Genomic DNA, 22,385 nt, shown 5'->3' on the forward strand with positions numbered 1-22,385 from the left:
CTACATTGGCCAACCAGTCTGGATAATAAACTTCTCGAATAAACTTCACTACAGTCAACTTCTGCACCTCTTCTTTAATAACATTGTCTCTCTCAAGAGCAAACACCCTTTTTTTTGTCATACAGGCTTAGAGGAAGGATACACATTTAGACAGTGGGTAATGACACTAGGGTCTATACCCGGCATATCCTCATGATTCCAAGCAAACACATCAATACTTTTCCTTAGGAAACAGACGAGATCCTTTTTAATCTTCTCTTCTAAATCTGCTCCAACCCTAGTGCACCTCTCAAGGTTATTCTCGTTTAAAGAAATATCTTCCAACACTTCAATGGGTTCAGCCACCATTCTCTTTTCTTCAATATTCATCGTCTGAACTTGCTCGTCCATGGCTAACATGGCCAGGTAGCATTCTCTTACTGCCAGCTGATCTCTCTGCACTTGTCCTATCCCATGCTCCGTTGGAAATTTGACTAACAGGTGGTCAGTAGACGTAATTGCTTTCCAACTATTTAAAGTTGGTCTTCCAATTATAGCATTGTAAGAGGATGAACAATCTACCACCAAGAAATTCACGTCCTTGGCTACCTGTTGTGGGTATGCCCCCACCATGACAGGTAATGTGACAGTACCTACAAGCTGCACCTTCATTCCATCGAATCCTACCAAGGGTGAGTTTACTGAACGAAGTTGGTCTCGTCCAAACCTCATTTGTTGAAAGGCATGGTAATATAAAATATCTATTGAACTTCCATTATCTACCAACACCCTTCTAGTTGTATAATCAACAATAAGCAAAGTAATAACGATGGCATCGTTATGGGGGTGGTGAACTCTTTCAGCATCCGCATCCGTGAACGTGATTGCTTGCTCGTCCGTGGTCTTCATCCTTGGAGATCGTCCAAAGAGTTGAACATTCTACACTATTTTCAGATATGTCTTCTTGGACTTGGACAACTGACCTGCTGAGCTTCCTCCTATAATAACTCTTATCTCTCCATATGCTCTCATCCAAGGAAATTTTTCAACTTTCCTTGTCTTATAAGATTTTCAATCTGCTGTTTTAGATCGTAACATTCGTCTGTTTCGTGTCCATGGTCTCTATGGAAGCGACATTACTTGTTCCTATTGCGCTTGTTGGGATCTCCCTTCATTTTCTCTAGCCATTTTAAGGAATGATCATCCTTGATTTGCATAAGGACCTGTTCGAGTGGCATGTTCAGTGGCGTGTATTGTTGACTCCATGCTAAAGGACCAGCCCTCTTACCGTCTCGGTCTTTTTTATCTTCCATCCGTCTATTTTTTGGATGAGGGCCTTGCTCGAAGTGGCGTATGGGGTTTGCTTCCATTCTCTCAGCTCTTTTCCTCTTCTTGGCTATGATCGCGTCTTCTGCATTCATAAAGTTCTAGGCTGAATGGACGAGTTCAGCCATGGATTGAGGCTCCTTCTCATAAAGCTTGTGGATGAATAAATCAGAATTAACCCCATTGTGAAAGGCTGCCGATAGTAACTTATCATCCACCTCATCCACCATCAGGGCTCCCCTATTGAAATGAGTAATAAAGGACCACAGGCTTTCATTCTCCCCCTGTTCTATGGTCAATAGGCTAGACGAGGAACGCTTGTATCTCTGTCCCCCAATAAAGTTATTAACGAACAACTTGCTCAACTCTTCGAAAGAACTTACCGAATTCGAGGGTATTTTACTAAACCACACTAGTGTCGGACCTTTGAAGGTGGTAGGGAAGGCTCTACACATAATTTCATCTAGGACCCCCTGAAGGTGCATCGTAGTCTTAAAAGTAGCAATGAGATCAAACGGGTCACGCACTCCATCATACGAATCCAAGGAAGTTATCTTGAATTTTGGAGGCAAGGGGTGACCATTGATGGAAGCCGTGAAAAGGGAGTCTGTTCGGTGAACTAGATCCTCTATGGGATTTGTTCTTCTCATGTTCTCCCTTATCTCATTCATAACCTTTCTCATTTGGTCTAATCTCTCTCTCCAAGTGTGGCACCCTTCTTGATGTAGTGCCCCTTGATTGGCTTTCAGGCTCAGTATTTCTTCCATCTCCTTGGCCTGGCCTTATTCTTCTCCATATGTCTCATGTCGTTGCCTCCTGAAATTAATCTCCCTTGTCAGCTCTTGGTTCTGGCGAGTTAACTCTGCCATAACGGCTGCCATGAATTGCACATGTTGAACAAAGGATGGTTGCATGGCAGGCATAGATTAACGATCGCGATGGGGATTACTAGAAGCATCCCTACTTTCTTAAAGGCCTTGCTAGTAGCCCTCAATCTTGTCTGAACCATTGCATCCAACTGACGGCGCCAACTGATGAACACAAGGAAATCAATACGCTGAATGTTTCGGGTGCTGATGATCTCAATCTGACTTGGAATGTCCTAAAAAGATAAACACAAAATCAGAGGAGACTGGGGAAGACTGGCCAAGAATCCTCCGATGGAAAAGTCAGTATTTTTGGAATTCCAATTTGTGTGGAAGTGTCTGAATGCCTTACCCTCTTGTAGAAGAGTCCTTATATAGTGCTTGACTAAGGCAATTATTTCTCCTACCATTGTGGAGTTCAGAAGACTCAGAAGTAACTTCCATAACTGCCATGGAAGTTACATTATTTGGCCTCTGTTTTCCACAACCGTTTACTAGGGCAATGGTTTTGTAGTCTGATAAGAAAACAGAGGTCGCTTTGAGTTTGTATCCAAGGAATACATTCAGGATGCAAGGTGCTCGTCCAACCTACTTCATGGACGGACGAGCTTATCCTTGGACGAACATGCCCTAAGCCACTCAACTCTTCCTTAGGACGATTGGACGAGCGCCTTGCGTCCTGAACATGTTGAAGCTACTTCTGTTTTCCTGTCAAGCTACAAACCATTCCCCCAATAAACGGTTGTGGAAAACAGACCCCAAATAATGTAACTTCCATGGTGATTATGGAAGTTACCTCCGAATCCTCCAAACTCCACAACGGTATGAGAAGTAACTGCCTCATACAAGCACTATATAAGGGCTTTTCTACGAGGAGGTAAGGCATTCAGACACTTCCACACAAATTGAAGTTCCAAAAATACTGACTTTACCATTGGAGGATTCTTGGCCGGTCTTCCCTAGTCTCCTCTGATTTTGTGTTTATCTTTTTAGGACATTCCAAGTCACATTAAGATCATCAGCGTCCGAGACATTCAGCCTACTGATTTCCTCTGATGGTAAAGTCAGTATTTTTGGAATTCCAATTTGTGTGGAAGTGTCTAAATGCCTTACCTTCCCGTAGAAGAGCCCTTATATAATGCTTGTCTAAGGCAGTTACTTCTCCTACCATTGTGGAGTTCGGAGGATTTGGAGTTAACTTCCATAACCACCATGGATGTTACATTATTTGGGGTTTGTTTTCCACAATCGTTTATTGGGGGAATGGTTTGTAGCCTGACAAGAAAACAAAAGTAGCTTCAACATGTTCAGGACGCAAAGTGCTCGTCCAATCGACTTTGCGGACGGACGGGCTTACCTTGGACAAATATGCAATATGCCATCCAACATTTCCTTAGGACGAGCCATATGGACGAGTTTAGGAGTTGGTATATTTTATAACACCATCAGTTGCCCCCTTGTCCAAAGGACTGTGTAGATTGGCATCATTTCCCTGGACGTGTGTATTTAATGTCTACAGTTAGATGTGCCACGTGTCATAATTTTATCGATGATCAGTCTCGTTGGTTTATTTTTTCGAGGGGTAAGTCACGTGTCATATCCTGGATGGTTGGGTCGTTTCGTATACCCAGGCCAACTGTCTATAAATAGTGGAATTCCTTCTCTACCCTTTACATTTTTGAAAATTTCCTTCGTCTAGAGCCTCGTCTAGAAGTCTCTCCGCGTCCATAGTCCTCCCTTGTCTAGAGCTTGGTATTCTCTTCCTTCTCGTCTTTAGGTTTTTGGTTTCCAAAAAATGTCTGAAACTGTTATTTCTTCGTCTAGCAATAGTACAGAGAAAGCTATAGACGAGTATTATGATACAACCAGTGATAGTGGTTCTAGTAATAGTAGCCATAGTAGTGAGGAGAGTTCTATGGACGAGGGATATACCTCTGGTATCCATGGGCTTCCTTTAAAAGTAATCCAAGAACAACTTAGGAAAGCCTCTGGTTCCCAAGCTGGTACCCCGTCTAGTGTCCCTCCATCTAGTCCTTTGGACTAAGAGGAGAACGTCTATAGTTATGCAGTAGGTATTCATTCCAAAACAAGTGAGCAAAGGCTTAACAATCTTAAGACATGGTACCAGATCCCGGATGAGCTTAACCCTAGCTTGCCCGTCCGTGGAGAATGGTGCTGCAATCCCTGTTTTGGGGTAGGCATCTATGAGGCTTGTTTCTTGGGGGGTTTTAGGTTGCTTTTGAACGCATTTGCTAAAGAGTTACTGGTTAGGTTAGGTTCAGGTATATGTCAATTCAACCCTAATGCGTGGAGATTAGTTATCTCTATGCAAATTTTGTGGAGGGAAGTATTTGGAGGGGACCGTCCTCTTACTGTGGATGAGTTCCTCTTTTGTTACAAACCTTTAGAGATAAATCAATCCCTTGGCTTTTATCAATTCACAATTAGGGGTAAAGATTGTAGATTAATCAAGTCCGTAGCCTCGTCTAACAGGAATTGGAAGATAGTGTTTATCTTTGTCTCTAGTTTTTGGGTAATGAACCCTGTGGACGTTGGCAGGGACCCTTTTGCCCCTTATTCTGGGGACTTAGGGAACCTTTGTCCTGAAGGTACGTCCCTCTGTCTTTTTCACCTTTCTCTTTCTTTTATCTTATTTTTTATTTCTTTTTAACCTTTGTTTATTATCTGCTTTACAGGTGTTAAACGACCTTCCTTAAGTAAATTTCACTATGACCGCATCCACAGGGCTCGTCTCTACATTGATAGGGATTTTCATTCTTTGGTTACCCTACGACGTCTTGCCAAGTTTGTACTTGGTCCTGAATCATCAGACGAGGCTATTGCCCACAAGGTCACAATGCGAAGAAGTAAGTTTCCATCTAATGGTCATTTTGAACATCCTGTCATACTTCCTGATCTATTTATAATTCGTCACTTATTGTTATTGTTTTTTGCTTTAGGAATGTCAACAATGAAAGAAAATAAAGAGAAAGAAATTATAGGTGAGGAGAGTCATCTTGAGGCTCAGTCTCAAGCTCGTCTGTTGACTGGGGACAAAAAGAGGTCTTTATCTAAAAACCTTGATTTGGGAAATCTCCCCAACCGACGAGGCAAAAAGGCTAAGCACAGGTCATCCCAAACAGTCAAGCCTAACCTTTCTGTGTCTCAACCATCCGTGAAAATATATGACATGGACTTGTCCACTCCAGTTGAAACCACTCCGTCTAAGACTCCTTCGCCCAAGATGACTATGCCATCCACATCCCATATTTCACAACAGCTCCCTTCAAACATTATTGAAAATGAAGTCCTGGCTTGGGAACGTTTTCAAAAAGCTGTTTCAAATGAGGACATAAACACTTGCTATGACATGTCTCTAAAGGATTTTGAACATTCTGGTGTTCGTGATCTTTTTAAGGTTTGTAATCATTTTTTTTTTTTTTTGGCTGAAAAATATATATATTTATATATATTTTCTTCTAACTTTCATTTTCATCCTTTTTTTTTTAGGCTATGTCAAAATTTATTGCAGCGTCCAGGCAGGCCACAAGATTAGACAAGACGAGGATCTTGTTAGGGACGAGGATTCAAGAGGTGAAGGAAGAATCAAAGAAGTGGGCTGAGGTAGCTACCAAGGCTAAGGAGAAGGCAACGGAGCTACAAAACTTGATTAAGGAGTTGAAAACTGATGTGGTGGAAAAAGATACTCGTCTTGATCATCTACAGAAAAAGAACAACGAGTTGTGTACTCTTCTTTCCAAGGCAAAGGAAGATGCAGTAAAATACCTAAACCTAACCTAACCAGTAACCCTCTAGCAAATGCGTTCAAAGGCAACCTAAAACCCCCCAAGAAATAAGCCTCATAGACGCCTACCCCAAAACGAGGATTGTAGCACCATTCTCCACGAACGGGCAACCCAAGGTTAAGCTCATCCGGGATCTGGTACCATGTCCTAAGATTGTTAAGCCTTTGCTCACTCGTTTTGGAATGAATACCTACCGCACAACTATAAATGGTCTCCTCTTCATCCAAAGGACTAGACGGAGGGACACTGGACGAGGTGCCAGCTTGGGATCATTTCTCCACCCACCTCATACCCAATACCCACAAGAAAATCAACAATAATCATTTGAAATCGTATATATATACTTTTACAAATGGGTCACCCCAAAAAACAAACAAAGGAAAAAGGGGAAGAAAAAGCGAAAAAAAAAAAAAAAAAAAAAAAAAAAAAAGACATTGAATTTAGGGTTTTATCATATCGACTCTTACCTTTAACAATATAAAATTTTTTTGATCATTTTAGGAGAGTGAGAGATCTGGAAGAACCTAGAGAGAGCGCTGAGAGAACCTAGAGAGATAACTATCTTTTTCTTGTTTTTTTTTTGTTGTTTATACGCTTACTTACTCTGCCGGTAACTAGTATCCATTAAAATTAAATGAAGAGTTAAGACTAAAACATCCCCAAATTTACGGTTGAGATTGGGGTGGGTACCATAACCACTAAAAAAAAAGTAAGGGTACAGTAGATTGACCCCAATTTCAAAAGTATATTGTAAACATTTATGCACTTGAAATTTTAGATTTTAACTTAAAAAAAAAAAAAAATTTTGGAGTTTGTTACATGATTATCTTAATTTATTTTCTTTTGCAATAAATTTTTTTCTTTTTTTGAGAATCAAGTTTAAGATTTCAATTTTTTTTTTTTTTTTTTTTTTTTTTTTTTTTTGAGAATGAAGTCTGGGAATTTTATTGAAAATGTCAGCCACTATCGGCTAAGGGTACAAAATATAGGTGTAGAGGAACATTCTCCATCCATACCTTATAATCACTAACATGACTAGTATGTTTAGTTAGGTTATGAGCAACAAAGTTATCAATTCTACGTACATGTGAGCAAGAAATCCTACTGGTATCTGTCAAGTGTTTTGCTGAGGCAAGGATGCGACCAAACGGTGAGAAGCTTTCCTCCTCACTGTTGAGAATCTTGATCACAGCTTATGCATCACCTTCAATGATAAATGAGGATAGACTGATCTCCAGAGCAAAGGACGTAACTATAGCTATAGCCATAGCTTCCACCATAATTTTATTAAAAATGTCAGCCACTATCAGCTAAGAGTACAAAATATAGGTGTGGAGGAATATCTTCCATCCATACCTTATAACCACTAACATGTCTAGCATGTTTGATCCCCATATCAGCTTCCATACTTCTTCACTAGACCTCAGTTCCTCCACTGTATGGTTGCTGTGATTCTCATGAGTTAAAAACCTGTTTCCCAATTGAACTGTGTATTGACCCGATGAAGGGTAGGGCCAAATAAGCTTATCCTCAGTAGGAACATGACATAGGGGAATACTCCTAATCAACTCCGCCTCATTGGGATAAAACAGACCGTTAAACAAGTTTAAATCCCACTGCCTTACCTCCAGATCAATTAAGTCAATCACTCTTATTTCTTCAAAGCCTTCTACCGTTGGGGATAAGAATCTTGGATGATCACGAGGTGGTAGCCATGCATGCATCCACACTCCAATTGACTCTCCACTGCCTACCCTCCACTTTGCACCTCTGGAAATGACTTCTCGGCCTTTCAATATACTATGCCAAGCATACGAACCAGTAATCACTACAACAAATTTGACTTTTTTCAAGGGTCAAAACCTTTAAAAAAAGTATTAAAAACTATTGAAAAAATTTATTTTAAGAGTCCAATTGACCCTTGATAACCTTCGAAATATATACCGTCGAAAAAAAAATTTTAACAGCCTTCGTGACCCTTAAAATAAGTGCTCTAATCTTATTTTGAGGGTCAAGAGACCCTTAAATAACCTTTTACCAAGGTTTAAAAAAATTATATCTACAACCCTTGATAAATAAGGTTATTTAAAAGATCTCTTGACCCTCAAAACAAGATTTTATTTTATTTAATTTTTTTTTTAAAAAAAACCACAATCATGCACAAACATATACATATACATACACATACACAAAAATTCATAATTGTATGAATTTATATGATACCAAAAGTCAAATTAACCCGATCAATATTTATATGATCTAATTCAATAGTCAACAGGGGTAAGAGTTTTAAATTGTAAAAACAAGGTTCTTTGCACAATCTATCATGGTAGTAGGTGAACAGAACAAATCCTACTACATCCTATATAAGGCCAAAGTTGGTGAAAGGAAATAAAAATCGGTTACATGCACAGCTTTATATACATGTCCCTTCCCAAATTCTAAATTCTTCACATGTTTCCTTATATCAGCAATCCAAATTAACAGCAAAGCCACCTGAAAAAAACAAAAATGAAAATTTCACAATCAGACTAAAGGAACAGAATATCACATAGCAAACTAGTACCAACAGCTCAACAGGTCATTCCAAATTTATCCAAATTTACAAACTCAGCGAGATTACATCTCTTCTACTTAGATTATGATTGGGCTGTACAAACTTACTTGCCAACTGAAAATTTGCAAACCCAATATTTTGGTGAAGCAAACTGGACCTGGAATAAATAGGTTTTGAGGCCCAAAATTTAGATTGGCCTGAAAATGTATATGGATAAGCTTACCTCGAAGAAGAACACAATATATGGATCCGACCATGTGATAAACAAACAATATGATAAAATGAGTAACAACATAGTTAAACAAAAAATTAACTTGAAGGTATAAGTGGAATTTGAAGCAAATTGCTATTTTAACAATTCTAGGATCTTTTAAGAACTTGAGACCATTTTATAAATGATGTATTTGTTTATTTAATGAAAGATTCACTAGGTTTTAGGTTCTTATAAAAAAAAAGTGCTCATATAGTGAAACATGCTAAAAGGCAAGTATAAGAAAAGCTACAAACACACAAAAGCATTTGCTGGACAAGAATACAAGATTTGATGCCCAAGACCAAGTCTTGCAAAGCTAGACTCAGAGGCCTTTGAAGTTACAGACACAGAAGCAAGCACAGACAACCCGAGTGTATCTTTTCGTGGGCTGTCGTAAGAAGTGACACTCTGTAATTAACATTAAGTATTCCGGCCCAGCCCATATAAGCCCAGCCCAACTATTTCTTCCCCAACCCAAAATAAAATTAAAAATAATGAATAACTGCATTAACGGTAACGGATTCATCAGTTTGCTGTTAATTTCCTTAACTTGCACACTATTCAAAACCTTAACCTCACCCTTCTCTATCCAATGCTGTCCATGCAACCTCCACGTGTCCAAAACAGGACCAGGTTATCACAACCCCACACAAAGGTTATCACAGGTTAGTCCTCTTTCTGTCACACTTTTCATTTTGAATTTCTGGTAGTTGCCTATTATCTGTTAGGGGGAATAAAGCCATAGCAAATCTGACCAATAGCAAGCTAAATCATGGAAATGTGCCAACCAAAGCATGCATATAAATCAGATTAAGTCATGCATATTATTATTTGACTTGCTGTTAACAATAGCAATCCAGTACACATTTTTGTTCCAGCAATCAGTTGGATGTTATATAAATCAAATATAAATCAGATAAGGATTGCAAAAGCAAACTAAAACAGTGACTAGCTTGAGATAATCTTCATACCTTAGTGATCACTACTAGATTGGGCTGATTGCGAGGTGATACATTGGATAGAAAAATCTATGCTCACAATTGGAAATAACAAGTAGCGCATTCAGAAAATCTTGTCGTGCGTTGTACAAAACAAAACAAAACTAAAGAGTTGCATATTTAACCTCTATTTATCCTATTCCATTTCTTCACTTCATTCATCCTGCCTTAACCTTAATCTAACATAAAATGTTGAGTTGTGCTCAAAATTGACTTCCTTATGATTAGTCCCTCCAGGAAAGTAATGTTGATAAGAATAATAAATTAAGTCATCACATTCATTTGTTGATAGGAATCCCATGCCACAACACCAAATTGGTTAAAGAAAAAACAACAATCAAGCCTAATTTTAGGGTCGGCTATGGATCCTCAACAAAGTAGACAGGGTATTATTATTTTTGCTTTCAAAGCCACAACATGTCATCAAGTATGTATTTCTCTATCTATTTATGAGATGACGAAAAGTGAGTGTAGTGACTGACCTTTTTTCTTTTTGGATATGGATATGGATCTGAGCGAGGCAGAGGGAAATCGGAAAGACCTGAAATCCAGACCCCAAAAATTAAAGGAGATCTGTACTGTGTAGTCTTAATAATAATTTTGAGGAGAAGAGAAGGCCTAATAATAATAATAATAATAATTGATCAAAGGGGGTTGGTTTTCGCTTTTCAGTATAATAATAACACTAGAATAGTCATTGTTTGACAGAAAAAGAAAATAGCCATTTACATTCCAGCAACAAAAAAACAAAAGCATTAAACATAGAAGAAAAGAAAAACAGACTTAAAAGAAAGCATTAGCAAGTAAGTAAAACCTATGCAACCAGTCACATTGGGTGCAATGCAATGCAAGCTAGTTAAAAGTTAAAACGAGTTCATTTCCAAATGATAGCTATGAGTCTTAACCAAAGCTTGAACAGCCTCACATGATGAAGGTGAATATGGTTGAAAGCTGGAGGCAGTTCAGCCATAGTGAGAAGCTTTGTTTTGCATTTGTACTAATCAGTTTGAGGGTTCTGCTCCATATTATGATTACTACGAACTCAAGGCTTTTTGTTGATTACCACAAATTGAGTGAATGTGGAGTTTGATACTGTTGGGAACTTAGAACATAATAAATCAACGCACACACACGGAGATTGAACAAGTTTTGCCATTTTGACAAGTCATATAATCAGATTTTCCATTTTGAATCCTTTCATGAAAAGGATTAAAACATCAAACTAGATGTGCAAGCAGAGAGAGTCAAGACTAAATGAAACCCTCTTTAAACCACCAGGCCACATTAAATTTTTATGTCAGCATCATCAGCCACACAAATATGATTATGATGAACAGAGACTTTAAATAACACAAAACAGCTTGGTGATACATAAATTAGTGATACTAACGAAACTTTTACCAAAAAGGCTTATGCATCCCAACCACAATGAATATCAGAAACACAGGCATATTTGCTACAAAAGAAAAATTCATCAATAACTTGAATCAAACTAACAAAAGAACACACCTGTATTTTGAACAAAGAGAAATCAGCTTAAACAAACTCGAAAGTGGAAAAAACCCAACAACAGCAACCTTTTTTTTTTTTTTTTTTTTTTTTTTCCCTTTCACCAGCTTCCAAAATCAGAACATAAATTCCTAATTCTTTACAATAAGCCTAAAAATTGAACAAATGTTGCACTCCTAACAAAGCACACGCACGGAGTGAATGTGGAGTTTGATACAAATTGAGTGAGTGTGCAGATTGAAATAAACACACACACACGGAGAGAAAGAAAACTAAATTTGAATACACAAACATAATAAATCAAGTCTTAGAGAGTGTCTAAAAAAACTCAATCAATATTTGTATGAAAACTGTAAAGGAAACAGAGATTATGATTTGAAATCGAATAATGAAATTGCAAAGGTCGAACAATTAGAAATCGAAATAGGGAAATCGATGATGAGCTCAGTTTTCTGAGAAATGTGAAACGAAAATCATGGGGAAATCAATGAAAAAGTGTGGGTAAACCAAAAAAACAAAAAAATCAAGACGAAATTAGGGTTTGTGATTCGTACCTAACCAAAGCTGAGAAACACAACACCAAGAGAGAGGAAGAGTCACAAAATCGAGATCGTACCTAATCGGAGCTGTGCGATCGTACCTAATCGATGATCGTCGAGCTCGATGAGATCTCCTTGATCGTCGAGCTCTATGAGATATCCACACGCTCTGTGAGATTTCTCAGTTTCAGGCTATCAACAAAAGAGTGATGAGAGCTCTGTTTGTTGGTTACGTCGGGCTAATGTTTTTAAATTTTGTTGGGCTTTTTCAAGGGATGAAAATTTTGTTGTGGGCTTTTTTCAAGGGCTGAAAATTTTGTAATTTTTTATCAAGGGTTGTGGGCTGAAAAGACTGACGTTTTTTTTTGTCACACCTATTTCAAGGGTGTTTTAATTTATATTGAGGGTCTAAATAATTTTTGAAATAAAGTTAAGTAATATATTTTACCGCATTTGTATTGGTAGGTTGTATCCACATATTTTAGTAACCCCTCGATAAAAGAGGGTTGAAATAACTAAAGTTTGTTGTAGTAAATAGACTCAGGAGCTTCCATGAAAGAGCAATTAGGGAAAATTTTGGATTCAAAGACTCTGTAAAATAATGAATCCTTCTAGTGTAGTAGTCTCCATGCTTGTTTTGCTAATAAGGCACCATTGAACAAAGCTAAATCCTTGAACCCCATACCTCCCTCAGATTTAGTTTGGCATAGAATTTCCCATTTGACTCAATGAACTTTCCTTTAATCCCCTTTCTGTCCCCACCAGAATCTTCTAATTAAGATTTCTATCTCCATGCATAGACCCACCGGGAGTTTGAAACAACTCATTGTATACGTGGGAATAGCTTGAACCACAGCCTTAATCAGTATTTCCCTTCCTGCTTGAGATAGTAGCTTTTCCTTCCAATCTTGGATCTTTCTCCAAATCATCTCCTTAATATAGTTGAAACTTGCCTTTTTGTTTCTACCCACCAGTGATGGAATCCCAAATACTTCTCGTACTATTTTATTTCTGGGACTCCCAGAGCTACCTTTATATGATCTCTAATCTCCTCAAATATGGACTTGCTGAAGAAAATGGTAGTTTTGCTTCTATTGATCTGCTAGCCCGAACATTTTCCATATATGACCACTCCATCCATTTTACAGCAAACCCCATTTTCTTCATCATTGCCTCTAGATATGACCACTCCATCCTGTCGTACACCTTGCTCATATCTAGTTGTATTGCCATAAAGTCATCCTTCCCATTATGTTTCTGCATACTATGAGGAGATTCAAAAGCTACCAAAACATTGTCAGAAATCAGTCTTCTTTTATTAAAAGCACTCTAGTGTTCAGTGATAATTTTTGGTAGAATTCGTTTTAGTCTATTTGCCAAGACTTTTGAGAAAATCTTGTATTGGACATTGCATAGACTGATGGGACGAAATTATGAGGCAAATTTTGGGTTCTTTGTCTTTGGGATCAGGGTGATATAAGTGTGATTTAAATGTTCAGGTAAGGAAGCAATATTCAAGAACTTAAGAATAGATTGACATACATCATCACCAACTAAATTCTAATAGTGTTGATAAAATAATGGGGGCATACCATCAAGTCCTGGGGCTTTGAGAGGAGCCATCTGTTTGATTGCTTGTTGAATCTCCCACACCTTGAAATCTAAGGTCAATTGGGCATTCATCTCTTCACTGATTAAGCTGTTAATGGAGTTTGTAGCTGCTTCATTTTGTGGGAGATTTGCCGTAGTAAATAGCTGTTGATAATAGTCCACCAAACACTTTGTTATATCTTTAAGATTTGAGGTCCATACCTCAGAAGCATCACAGATCTTTTGGATTGAATCCTTCCTTTTTCTTTGTGTGGCTCGGACATGAAAGAACTTTGAATTCTTATCACCATTCTATGCCCAAAGAACCTTGGATTGTTGAAACCACATCCTATTCGCCTTATCAATGAGTTCAGTAATTTCTCTTTTCAGCTTTCGGACCATGTGGTTTATTCCAGATCTCATTGCTTCTTTTTCAGCTATTACTAGTAATCTTCTCTATTTTGCTTACTCCTACCTTACATTCCCAAAGTGATCACGATCCCATCTCTTCAACTCCTTGCCACACTTCTTTGTCTTCTTCATGACCTTGATAGCTGGATCAATAGAACCATATGATGACCACACTGCTTCAACTACATTAGAGCATCCTGGATCTAAGAGCCACATCTCTTTAAAAAAAAAAAAAAAGGCTTTGTAGAGCTTACAACTTCTAGACTATTAGGAACGATCCAAAGAGGGCAGTGATCTGAAGAATCAGAAGTAAGATGATGAGCTCGTGTCCCAGAGAACTTCATTAGCCACTTGTTTGTTGCTAGACCTCGATCTAACCTTTCCCATATAGAGTGACCATCTGCAAAATGCTTTTGCCAAGTGAATGGTGATCCCACATAACCAAGATCCATGAATTTACACTCATCCATGACATCCCTAAATAACTGCATCTGAGTTTGACTTTTATTACTTCCACCTAACTTTTCAGAGCTTTGAGCAATCTCATTAAAATCTTCTATGCAAAGCCATGGAAGATTGTATCTATTGTTCAGTTGACGAAGCTTATTCTAGGATTCAAAATGTTTATGATTCTTCAAAAAAGTGTCAATACTCAAAACCAAGGAATTCCTCCAATACAAAGCTAGATCCCCACCTCTATTATTTCTCTCCACAAAGAATAGATTTTCAAATTCTATCTGTCGTTGAATTTCTTTTAGCTTTGCTTCGTCTGCCCACGTCTCAACTATAAACACTGCAGATGGATCTTTTGCTCGGATTACTACTTCGAACTCCTTCCCTATACGTAGGTTCTTAAGCTCACGACAGTTCCAAACAATGAGACTCATTTGGATTGGTGGGGCTGCTTCACAGCCTCTGCCATTGAGATATCCTGATCTTCAACCTTTTAAACCTGAATCTTCTTCTCTGGCAACTGGGGTTGGCTTGGTTTTTTCTGACTTCTGTTCTTTTAGTCAACACAGTTAATTGCATAGGTGCCTCATCTGATCGAAATGATGTCTCGAGCAATCTTTTTCCATTTACGTACAGTGGAGGGTTCAATGATACAATCCTCACGTGTTTATGTTTCACGTGTCATGTCAGAGCCCACGTTCAAATTTTCCAGATTTCCTTTATCCTTTCCTCACGTGTGATTTTTTTTTGAGTACATCTTACTTGGATTATGAGGAAGTGCTCGCAGCCAAGCACCATATCCTTATTGGTCTACATTAAGCGTTCCTTTGCTGACCAGCCACTTCTCACAGTCTTTCTCAGTGTGTGATATCATTACACACCAACAACAGAAATTTGAAAGCTTTTCATACTTTAGATCGAGAGACCCAAACTTCATCCTTCTTGTCAAGTGCAACTCTGCGACCCCTAGAGAGGGGTTTTGTGACATCAATAAAGTCACCTCCAATCATTTCTTCCGAGTGTCTTGTAGATAGGACAACACCTATCTTTCCCCCCAGTTCCATGGCCGTCTCAGAGTTTAGTAGGCTAACTGGCAATCCATGCATCTGAATCCAAAACTTCATATATGTAAACCATAGGTTTTTTGTCGGAATCGAGTAGTCATAGCACTGGAATAGTACCACATGCTTATCAAAAGACCCGTTCAGCATCCGTTTCTAGTTCAAAGTCAAAAAGGAGAACATGATCACCTGCCTCCCAAATTTCAAAACCTTACCGTGCCCTCCAAAGCGGTTTGAAAGTTGATCTGTTTGTGTGAAGAGAAAATCTGAGAAGAAAGAAAAGAGTAACACAGAGAGAGAGAGAACAGAGAGAGATTGATTTCACTGAGAGAAAAGACTGATTTTCTTACTTAATAAAAGAACTAAGAGTACAATCATATATATATATATATATATATATACACCACAATCTGTCTAAGAAATTGAATAACAGAACTAATCCAAACTATACGGATCAGTTCCGTGAAATTATCATCACTAACTGACTGAACTTCATGCCAGTACTAATGGAATACAGCTCAACTCTAGACGACGTCGTTCTTCCTTCTGAAGCTTAATTATCTAATGAATAAAACGGTGCGCTTCTGCTTTAGTGAAACGGTGCGTTGCACATCTGTTATTAGTGAAACGGTGCGTTGCACCAACCGTCACTAACAAGCTTAACTTGTCATAAACCTTGCTGCTAAGACATGTTCGTTTTTCTTACTAAACTGAGATTTTGTCAGCTTAACTTTTCCCTCTTCCTCGCCTGTCAGAGAAAGTTTTTTCCAATCCTTAAGAACTTCATCCATTCTCACACAAAAGAAAGAGTGCTAGAAAGAAGAGAAAATAGTGTAAAAGAAACAATTTTTTGCGGAGATGATCACAGTACGTGTTTCCCCACCCCAAAAAACTAAAGACCCCACAAGCCCTACTAATAACGTTGGAAACATAACAAAATTTAATAGTTTCTCTGCAATGACAGCATTCTTCTGGCTATTTATTTAATTAGACAACAAAAAAGAAAAAAGAAAGTCCAAAATTCATCCAAAATGGTCATTAATTCATTCTAGTTTATTTCATAGGACTAACTTTCTTTTTTTGAGAGAGATATTTAATAGGATTAACTTCCGTATGTTAGACTATTTCAGAATGTAAACAATTGCAATAAGGAAGACAAAATTAAAGAGTACATTATAACCAGTAGTACAAGATTATTATTATTTATATATATAGGTGCCTATGAATCTAAATGTCGTGACAAGCTATTTTCAAAGGTATGGGTGGATCTGAAAAAGCTCCGGTTGAAATTTGATCAAAAACAAACTTGTTAGCAGCCTCTATATAGTGAATTCCATCCCAATTTACTCTAACTAAGGGGCATTCACATAAACCAACAAATATCTGGCTTCCATTGACTGTAATTGTTCCTCCACAGCCAACATTGTTGCTATAATTGTATATGCCACCATAGCCAAAACAGGCAATGAGGGGGATTTCAATTCCTGTTATTTTCAACCAAACAATTAATAAACATGAAATTATGCTTCATTAATAAAATATTTTAAATGAAGGAATAAAAGTGATAAATGTTAATGATCATCTAAATCTATAAGATTGATTATCATTAAAAACAGGGACAAAACTACAGTTGGACCAAAGGGTCGTGGCACCTTGATTTTTTTTTTTAAATAATATGTATACAGTTAAAATTAAATTATAGTATAAACTTAAGTTTTTATGGTATTTGGTTTAAAAAATTTGTCAACTTATTAAAATTTATAGTTATTTTTTTATTTTTTATAACTTTATTAAGCCCTAGATAAATTCAGTTGATCTTCGGTTATTAATCAATTCAATCAACAATAAATTTTCCTCTATCCAAGTTACGAAAATCAAATTGACCCAAAGAGACCTCATGAAATAGAAATAACTAACTGGCCTAAATCCATATATAGTCCCCTTAAAAAAAGGGTTAATTAATACATGAACTGTCGAATGTGGATTCATGCGATTGTTGCACTGTCATGTGAGAGGGAAAAGTTAATTGGCATTTTTTTTTTTTTAACGTTTTTAAATGTTGTCAATTTGTGCATGAATCACTAGTGTTATCACAAAATCAATAAGGCAAAGCTCTTTGTCTCTCTCTTCATAAAAAGAAAATATTTTGGATTGATCTAAGCATTAAAAAATAATAATAATGGTTAACTATGTCTATAGTTTAGTGTGAATAAAACATAAAGTTGAGTATTTTTGATTGAGTAAATTAAAAAAAAAAAAAAACCTATTTTTATGTCAAAATATTGGTCTTATACATTTTCTCAAAGTTGTATTCTTCTCTCTTCTCAAAGTTATATTTTTCTCTCATTGTCATAATCATAAATTCATTTCAATTTTTTTTTTAAACTTTTGGGTTTAGAAATTAGATAGTAGATTAAATGTGACAACAAAATTTATGGTAAGTCTCTTGCTTTAGAATCAATAGAAATTACCATGAAATTCTATACATAAATCAATCATATATGATTTTTGGGATTTAAAAAAAAAAAGGTTAAAGATGATAGAAATTTATTAAGAAATTATTATTATTATTATTATTATTATTATTATTATTATTGTGGGGAGGGGGGGTAGGCACCCCCACCCAAGTAGGCCTGAGGAGTGATTGGGCCCAATTCACAGCCAAGATGGGGCCAGTCTAGCTGAGGTGCTCTACCACCGCTAGCCAAGCAATCCGGGGATTACTTTTCACCTAAGGAGGCCTCATAAAGGGTATCTTGTGGAAAACTAGGAGGAAGCAACTCAAGCTAAAAGACAGAGAGTTACAAAATGGCATGGTGACAGGTGTAGGCAAGAGAGGAAGGAAGCTTCTGAGTAAAGCAACCATTACCTCCGCATTAAATGCACCACAACAACCTAGCCTGTTGCATTAATGGCAGAATAACCATTGAATAGTGTCCATATAGCCTCTATCCTACTCTACCACCGCCAACCAAGTAAGAATGTGACAAGTATCTAGAAGTGGAATAGCAGCCCTCCAAGTGGAAGGTTGGGATGTAAATCAAATGGCCACACAAGTGGAAAGATCCCACATGAACAGGGATCGGAAAAAAACAAAGGAAAGAGTTGGAGAACTGAAATTGTAAAGTTCAATCATGTGTAAAAATTGTCCTCAATCGGCCTGAAGATAAAATAAAAATTCAGATGTTATTAAGACTTAGAAATACAAGAGCAAATCTGGAAGTTCATCATTTCATTTTTTATTTCATCTAGCTACCGTCTCAAAAAAGCCTAAGTGTTGGTTTGTATCCCTACCTATACAAATTAATTGTATTGGTCCCAACCACCAAGGCTTACCTTGGGTTTTTGACCTCCTACAATAGTTATTATTATTATTATTATTACCTTAAATTGATGTTAGTTTTATTTTTCATCTATTAATTTAATGTTAAATCTTTTTATAAATTCTCATTCTTAAATGGTTAATTTTTTTTTTCATACTTTGGCCCCCAAAGGTTAAATTTTGGTTCTGCCCACTTTTTTTTTTTGACAATTCAATAGCTTAGGGAGGGAGAAATTAAATTTTGAATGTCATCATTGAAAACATTAAGATAACTCCTTACATGATTATTAATACTTTTATGTTATATAATTTTTGTAAGGGCACGTTTTACTCCCAAAGCCCAAATGAAAGGTCAATGGCCCAAAGAGCCCAAAATAATAAATTTGTAGAGAGTGGGCTTGGAACCAAATTTTCAATGAGTTAAAGTGGACAATGATCACTGTAGGTTAGTTGTACTGGAAAGCATAAACAAACAGTTTAGACAAGAAAAGTCCTCCTCAGACTAGTCTGAGGAAGGTTGTTCTTATATATTTCCCTTAGACTTATATAAAATTACAATTTTTCAGTTTACTCTCCGTTTTCTACAAAATATCTGATAATCCCTTTGTAATGAGATTTTCCTTCTTTATATTCTCCTTCCTTACTTCTTCTCAGCCCTCCACGTGTAAATCAGATTGCTGGCTTTGATACTTGTCTCATCAGTACATTTCTGAAATTTTTGTGGGTAGCTGTAAGGCTGAATGTTATTGTTCAAGTATCACCTCCACATTAATGCGGCTAAGGGGTTTGTTGCAGAGTATTCAATGTCATGGTAGCAGCTTTCTTCTTAGATATTTCCCAACTCTCTTTTGTCTTATTCCTATCTGATGTTTATCTTTGCCAGCATGATTATCTGTTGCCTTATTCTTGATGAATGGTCGGACCTATGACCTCTACCCTGTTTAGCCAAGGAGGTACTTCTCCTTGAACGACATTTCCAGTTCCTCATGACCAAACTCCTTCCACAAACCATTGTCTTGCAGGCCTCCGTTAGTATTACTTGTCCTCGGACATGGGCCACAGCCCAATACCCATATTTGGACCCTTTATCCCTACAATTTTTAATATAAAGTACAAATTATCATAAGGCTTATCCTATTCCTTGGATTTACTAAAGGTTTATTTGTGATCCGTTTATTTTACTGAAACTAAAATTTTTTTACTAAAAATACAGTAGATAAAGGTAAAAGTTAACTAAAATAATACAATGAGACCCATGAATAGTACCAAAAATTAGAGTGGGACCCATAAATAGTGACAAAAATAAGCTGAATAGTAATATAAGTTAACAAAAAATAAACTATTCAAATGCAACCTAAATAGAGAGTACTTGACAAAGTAGACATCCACATATGTGAATGCAGCTGAAGGAAGATCCTTCCTGAGTTGAACTATGGCCTCCTTCAATTTGTGGTTGAAATATTGAGCTACATCATTATAACTTATAAGGCTTTGTGCAACCATAACTGTCCTTTTGAAGTTTGAGCTGATGGAAAACTGGCCAAAATAAGGGGAATGCAGCTAATTGATTGTCACTAATAAAACAAAATTTAGTTACCAAATTTCATTTTTTTTATTTTTCGGTTGTAATTGGTTTAACAAAAGGATGTTTCTTCTTGTAGTAATAGGTCAAGGTCAAGGTCAAGCCAGCCCATTATCAACCACTAATCAATATAAATATAAATTAACCTTAACATTAATGGAGAACTTGTTTAATATATCAGGGATAGAAGCATTGACTTCCTCTATAGTCATGTTACCAAAAAAGAACCACTTAGCAAGATCATTTCGACCGATATCGAATGTATAAAGCTTTTGAAAAGTAATCCCCCCTTGGGCATTAAATTTTCATATATTTCCTCTTACAAGAAAATCCAAGGCCCAATATAAAGCAAAAATGCATTTGATAATATAGATGTTTGTTATAAGCACCCTCAATTCTCAACAAATTACATAATATTACGAACAAGTGAAGTGTTTACCCACTGACCCACTTTACCTTTTTGCCTTAGCAAAAGTGATCTGAACTTGAACTGTAAAAATTGTGAGCATTGGACGTAGAGGTAGAACGGACTAAATGTACCAGCATGTGTTTTACTGGTTGGTAGTCCGATTGTGGATGCATATGTGGCAAAATTTGCACCGTGTGTGAAGTTTGTCCTTAAGGAATCAAGGTAAGCGTACAAATGTGGGAGACCAAGACTAATTGCTGTCACCATGCAATGTGATCAAACAGTGATAATTAGGCATAGTGCTTATAGTGGATTTAAATTAGTTTTGACAATGCTGCAGACGGTAAATTTTACCATCTTTATCACAACTTATTGAGCAACATATGTGAACATTTGCATTAAGTTGTACAAAAATTATTGTCTATTATTTATCTATCAATTACTTAACAATTATAAAAGTGTCACTCCACCTCTATAAATGCGTATTTCATCCTCTCATATGATAGGTCTTACTAATTCAACTCACATGGTGGATCCCACTAATTCAATGAATTGGTAGGACCCACCATGTGAAAGAATGAAATACACATTTATGGAGTCCCTAATAATTTTCCACTGCTAACAGAGTAGGCTGGTATTGTTCCTAAATAGAATAGGGCTGGTCCAATGTCTCTTTCCTCTGAGCTGGGCGCTCTTCCACTGAGAAATGCCCTCCTTTTGGCTTCTGTACTGGTGGGACTTAGTAGTGCGCTCGTCACCTTGAACCAGTAACTGTGCCAGCGAAAGCAAAGGCTTCTTCGGCAATAGAGTCAAAGCAAGCAGGAGCAAAAGAAACAGGGGTTGTGGGCGCGACATCCCTCCTACTTAAGAATCCAAAGGTGACCTTTAGAGCCAAACTGCCTAAAAGCCTACTGTTCTCATAGCACCTTTTCTTCCTATTATTAGGTCTTCCTTCTCAAAACCTCATGATAGAGGAGGTGCCCTTGATGTAGAGGAGGGGGGTGGTGGACATGGAGGGGACGAGAGCAGTGACAATAATGGAGGGGATGGTAGGAGTGAACATGGAGGAGGCAATGGTGATGTAGAGGAAGGGACAGGTGGACATGGAGGAGATAGCGGTGATGGAGGGGACAGTGGCGATGCAGATGGATGGTATGGGAGTGCTGATGGAGAGGACGGTAACGTCGAGGAGGGGACTGGTCGACCATGGGAGGTTGTCTTCTTATTTTTATTTTTATTTTTGTTACACACTGTAGAAGTTCTACTTTAGAGTTTAGAGTAATGCAAGCACCGTAGAAGTTCTACTTTAGAGTTTAGAGTAATGCAAGTATATAAGGATGTGGGGTGGACATCAAATCTACTGTATGGGGGAGGGAGAAACTTAGAAAAAATTGAAATCTCAAGTTGTTAATGATAATTTAATACACTCAATTTTATTTTATTTTAAACAATTTTAGTATTATGAATGATTCATTTGGGATTCTAAAGTTTGTAATTGCATAGTTTTAAAAATTAAATGATTAGATTTATAGAGTTAATATTTGATTATATTTAAAAAAAATAAAAGATAAATTAATTGAAAAATGAATGATGATGTGGCGCAATAGGAGTTTTGCAAAATTAAATACAATGCTTTCATTATTATAACATGTTTTGATTTTTGTTGAATATTATTTTTTTTATTTATTTATAAAAGATGTACACCATTTCACTTTAGAATATGT

The 22,385-nt window shown here is 37.1% G+C and overlaps 2 protein-coding genes, 1 long non-coding RNA gene and 1 pseudogene across 4 annotated transcripts; 1 reads left to right on the forward strand and 3 right to left on the reverse strand.

The window, feature by feature from the left end:
* Window positions 1-1,406: 1,406 nt before the first annotated feature.
* LOC115990730 lies at window positions 1,407-2,072 on the reverse strand. The gene has a single exon (XM_031114525.1). The coding sequence runs from the start codon at window positions 2,070-2,072 to the stop codon at window positions 1,407-1,409; it is 666 nt and encodes a 221-aa protein (XP_030970385.1).
* A 6,090-nt stretch (window positions 2,073-8,162) lies between these two features.
* LOC115991834 lies at window positions 8,163-12,065 on the reverse strand. 2 transcript variants are annotated; one of them, XR_004092345.1, is made up of 3 exons: window positions 11,849-12,065; window positions 10,268-10,326; window positions 8,163-9,815 (listed from the first exon to the last, which is right to left on the reverse strand). It is a non-coding gene; the product is annotated as an uncharacterized LOC115991834 (long non-coding RNA). The 2 variants fall into 2 exon arrangements; XR_004092344.1 differs by having other exon boundaries at window positions 8,163-10,326.
* Window positions 12,066-16,575: 4,510 nt separating this feature from the next.
* Window positions 16,576-20,928, reverse strand: LOC115990731 (annotated as a pseudogene).
* Window positions 20,929-21,327: 399 nt separating this feature from the next.
* Window positions 21,328-21,938, forward strand: LOC115990732 (putative glycine-rich cell wall structural protein 1). The gene is made up of 3 exons (XM_031114527.1): window positions 21,328-21,428; window positions 21,607-21,874; window positions 21,918-21,938. Exons 1-3 carry the CDS (start codon window positions 21,328-21,330, stop codon window positions 21,936-21,938), a joined length of 390 nt encoding a protein of 129 aa, XP_030970387.1.
* The last annotated feature ends 447 nt before the right edge of the window (window positions 21,939-22,385 follow it).

Source organism: Quercus lobata, chromosome 5, assembly GCF_001633185.2.
Source record: "Quercus lobata isolate SW786 chromosome 5, ValleyOak3.0 Primary Assembly, whole genome shotgun sequence".
Classification (NCBI taxonomy): Eukaryota; Viridiplantae; Streptophyta; class Magnoliopsida; order Fagales; family Fagaceae; genus Quercus; species Quercus lobata.